Below are 5000 nucleotides of genomic sequence, written 5' to 3' on the forward strand. Positions count from 1 at the left end.
AGATGCACGTCTGTTTATGTGTGTATATATATGTGTGTGTGTGTATTTTTTTTCATCTATACTTGCAAAGTGTTACCTTTTTTTTTATAAAAATCAATTTATAGTGTAACTTTGGGAATTATAATGTTACATTACAGCCCTCGGTTATTATTCCAAACTTCGTTTTACATTGTAACAATTTAGGAGACACGAAACAGTGACTGGGCTGAAGAGTTATATTAATGTTTTGATTTTATTTACAATCATGCTATTAAGTCTGGAAAAACAAGGTATATCAGGTATTTAATAGCTTTTCATATTAGAGATATTTATTTAGGGATGTCTGCCTTGCCTGGACATACATATATACTGTATATACATATATATATAAAAATATTGCAGGTCTAAAAGAAAAGCACAACTAGATCATCATGAATTATTTACATTAATAACTTTCTCTTTTATCTATCATTCTGGTCATTTAGACAACGTTAGTTTATATACTTTCAAGTTTAAATGCACCAGCATGAAATTGGTCATAAATAAAAAATAATATTGCTGAAAACGAGTGAAATCTGCTTGGCTTTGATGGTATACTGTAATCAGTATAAAGCCATATATTGCCATGTTTAGTAGTACTCTATACACATGAGTGATAGTCTAAATGGTGTGGACTTCCGTTCAGCCCTAGATATATACAATGTTCCCCAGATAAAAGCAATATCTATAGCAGCTATCACATGTAATAGTCAGTAAGAAGAGACCCTCTCACTGTCTATGAATGGGGATAATTCCACCAACTCTACAGATATGCTATAGAATGGCTAGGCCCAGAATGTATGTATTAGAAGAATAATAATAGCAGTGAGAATAATATTGTGTAAACCTTGTACTTTTATTGATCTCAGTTTATAAACATGCCAAGTTGCTAAAGCTTCTAATTTTCAGTTTGAAAAGACACATCCTCTTTTTTTTTTTTATTGTTCCAGGAGAATGTTCCCTCCGTTTAAAGTAAGAGTGAGCGGCTTGGATAAGAAGGCCAAATACATTTTATTAATGGATATAGTGGCAGCTGATGACTGTCGGTATAAATTCCATAATTCTCGCTGGATGGTGGCTGGCAAGGCTGACCCAGAGATGCCCAAGCGTATGTACATCCACCCTGACAGCCCGGCCACTGGGGAGCAATGGATGGCCAAACCTGTTGCTTTTCACAAGCTCAAGCTCACCAACAATATCTCAGACAAACATGGCTTTGTAAGTATTCATTTTACTTTCTTTTTTTTTTTCTGGTAATGACTATAGCAGAAGCCTTCCCATAAAGAGCTGCATATGCCAAACTAGTAGGATGGTGTACAATATAGAATGGCCCCTTGGGCTCAGAGGGGTGTTCAATAAAAATACCCACACAAGAGATTCTGGCTTGCTTTGTAATCCCTCCATGATTCAATTTCGTGTATGCCCTATCGTATACAATTATCACTGCATCGGTGGCTTGCTACTATTTTACTGATGGCGACAATAAATTACAATACACACTGTGATAAAGCTATAGAAACTGGAAACGTATCTATTGTGACAAATGCACATGCCTGTATTGCTTCTTTTGCTTCAATAAAACTTTTTTGTGGAAAAAGCTATAGAAACTGGCCAAAATAAAAAAATACATTTTCTTCACTTTAATTCCTAAATATAAGGTAGTTCAGTTCTAACTTGAAATTGCAGTCTTGCTAATGACTACATTTTAAGTAGTATTTATTCTTGCTGTCAATTATTATTGAGCCTTATTTTCTTTGTTATTTTCCCTTGACGCCATACTGGCATTTTAACATCATTTGTGCAAATATGACATAGTAAATTCATGTCTAGGCAAGAAGCTGATTAATGTAGCGCTTGTTATGCAATAAACTAAGCACCCTTTAAGGCTCTTTGTAGCCAGGTCTGCTTTGTGTCTCGCTACAAAATACAACTTGGTTTTTAGTTTGTGTTTGGCACTTCTTATGAATGAGATGAAAGAAGACACTTGTTGGTTCGCATTTGTAAGCTTAGTATTTACTAATAGTGTTTTTGTTTTTTCATTATTTTTTAAGATCCCATCTTTATATTTTATGTGATAATGGGATGTTGCTTTTGATGAAAACTGATGAAATTAATAATTTGGGAGGTAATAGAAAATAAATGTGGAAGGCTATATAGATCTAAGGTCAGAGACCTGTCCCCATAGTGTAATGGGTGTCTTTCAGTCTCATATTAAAGCTGGGATTATTGGTGTTTGATCAATCTTATATGGTAGGAATTAATAATAATAATTAAAAAAAATCAGCTGTGCACAATAAAACATAGGGGCTGCTTTGTTAACTTTAAAGATCCAGTCAATTAACACAGACAGAAGACCTAGCATATCAATATAAACAGCTGTAATAAGAGTGAGAGGAGGTGACATGTGTAAGGGTAATGCACTTACCCTATAATGGAATGTTTCATGTAAAATTCATTTTGTGTATTTAGAAAAAAAAAAAAGTCCGACTTATTTTTCGGTTTTCTCTGGATTGCCCTCCTTCCAGACAAATTAGAGGCTTCCTGCATTTCTAGGCTGAATATTTGTTTGTCTGCCTACATTAAGCACAATCACTGTCTCTGCCTTTTGACAAGCATTTAAGGAGATAAAAAGGAAAGTTGCCCATTAGTTGTCCTTGATATGGTAATTAACAGGATTCCTTGACTTTATGTGACAGTCAGTCAGTCAGTCGGGCAGGCAGTTATTAGTGCAGTCGGGTACATGGGACTTATTACCTATGCGATGTGTATACTGAAAAACGTATGTGGGGTATTGTCGATTCATAGGGGGGTCCTTTAATAGCAGCTAAATGTAAAAAAAATAAGATTGTATAGTATATTCTTGCCCACTTTTAACCCTATATATACTATTCGCATAAAGAAGCCAGACATTGGGGTTGATCTCCAAAAAAATGTAGTGCAGCTCAGCATGGTAGCCAAAAAGCTTCTGGCTTCAGTTTGTTCAATGAAGCTTTGAAGAAAAAAAAAATCTGGAACCTGTTCGATTTCTAAGAGTTGCACCAGATTTTATTGGCACTACAATTTTAGTAAATCAGCCCCAATGTGTTGTTACTCTGAAGTTAGAAGCTGATTGGCTACTATGCACAGCTGCACCAGATTTTTTGTTGGCACTACAATTTTAGTAAATCAGCCCCAATGTGTTGTTACTCTGAAGTTAGAAGCTGATTGGCTACTACAGCTACACCAGATTTTTTTTGGCACTACAATTTTAGTAAATCAGCCCCAATGTGTTGTTACTCTCAAGTTAGAAGCTGATTGGCTACTACAGCTGCACCAGATTTGTTTTGGCACTACAATTTTAGTAAATCAGCCCCAATGTGTTGTTACTCTGAAGTTAGAAGCTGATTGGCTACTATGCACAGCTGCACCAGATTTTTTTTGGCACTACAATTTTAGTAAATCAGCCCCAATGTGGTGTTAATCTAACAAGCTGATTGGCTACCATGCACAGCTGCACCAGTTTTTGCACTCTCCAGTTTTAGTAAATCAACCCCAGTGTTTTAACCCCCCCCCCCCAAAAAAAACGGTGCCACCTTATGTGATGTGTTCAGGGTTTGATGGAACATGGCCAGTTCTGTCCTCAGCAGCCCAGCAGGCTTATCACAAGGACACCCCCTTTTAATTTCCCCAGCAGACTGTGCTTCCTGCTTGTGTCAAAATTTCTGGCAGGACACGATCATACTTCCATCCCTATTATACTGAACTCTTTGACCTCCGCCTCCTTTCTCCATACATTACCTTGTATATTGTTATCATTAACCCCTAGGTTTCCTGTGCTCTATAATATGCTCTCTATCCTCTCTGCATTCAAATTTCTATTGCCAGTTTCCAATGCTAATATTTTTTTGCGATGCAGAGCCCATTTTATTTATTTTCTGATCCCCTTTTAAACATTAGCAAAGGATCAGTTGCAGCTCCATTCATCAGCCATAAGCCTGTATACATTTCCCTAATGACATGTTCAAGATTTCGCATGCAATCTAAGCATCAGCGATGGCATCAGTGTGGATTAGTCAACTTTAAACCCTTACCAAACTGGTCGTTCTTCAAGGTGTTTAGAGAGTCATTCCACACATGTCAAAATTGTTGCTACATGTTTTAGTACAAGTTCAGGTATATGTCAGGATGTGCACACTATATAGGCTCCTCAGTTAAATGGGAGACATTAATGATGCTTTTATTTTTAAGAAAACACAAGCTAGCTTAGTTTTCTGTTATTGGGGATGTATGACAGTGCCCCATATAATCAATGCTAGGGGCATGCCAATGGGGTCTGAATCTGGATAGCATAAATGGGAGACATTAATGATGCTTTTATTTTTAAGAAAACACAACCTATAGCTTAGTTTTCTGTTATAGGGGACAGCCCCCCTGTGTATGACAGTGCCCCATATAATCAATGCTATGAAGAAGGGGCATGCCAATGGGGTCTGGATAGCAGAGCCTTCGCAATATTTTGCTGTCTTGCATTTGCATTGATTAAACGATAATCCTATCGATCGGTTTTGATGACAATTTGGAAGTTTATTTATTCCACACAATCACTTTAATCTGGCAATGCCTTTGTACATTACACTGAATTATAAAGCCAATGTCATCTGGGTATATTATTATTAATAGAACAATATAGAGAAGCTCAGGTTATAGGTGATCGATATATTTCAATACAGCTTTTAGTGTTTTGTATTTTACATGCAATAGACTCATTCACAATAAGATCTTCATGATCAGTCATGTGACTCATTTTCAAATCTTGGCTAAATATTTGGCATTTTTTTTATTATTATTGTTTTTAATAAGAATCATTCTGTTGGTGTGTTAGCTTTATGAACTGAGCCTTATGTATTTGCATTTGGTAAGCCTTGTTGGATCCGGTATGCAATTAATATAACAGTGAGGTTGATTTACTAAAACTGGAGAGTGCAAAATCTGGTGCAGCTCTG

At 36.3% G+C, this 5000-nt stretch overlaps 1 protein-coding gene across 1 annotated transcript in view; it reads left to right on the top strand.

Annotated features, from left to right (window-relative positions):
• TBX2 (T-box transcription factor 2) overlaps nucleotides 1-5000 on the top strand; it is an 18483-nt gene that overhangs the window by 3407 nt on the left and 10076 nt on the right. Inside the window, exon 2 of the mRNA XM_040336920.1 lies at nucleotides 969-1236. Coding sequence (XP_040192854.1) covers nucleotides 969-1236 — 268 coding nt within the window. The remainder of the gene's footprint in view (nucleotides 1-968; nucleotides 1237-5000) is intronic.

This window comes from Rana temporaria, chromosome 2 (assembly GCF_905171775.1).
Source record: "Rana temporaria chromosome 2, aRanTem1.1, whole genome shotgun sequence".
Taxonomy (NCBI): Eukaryota; Metazoa; Chordata; class Amphibia; order Anura; family Ranidae; genus Rana; species Rana temporaria.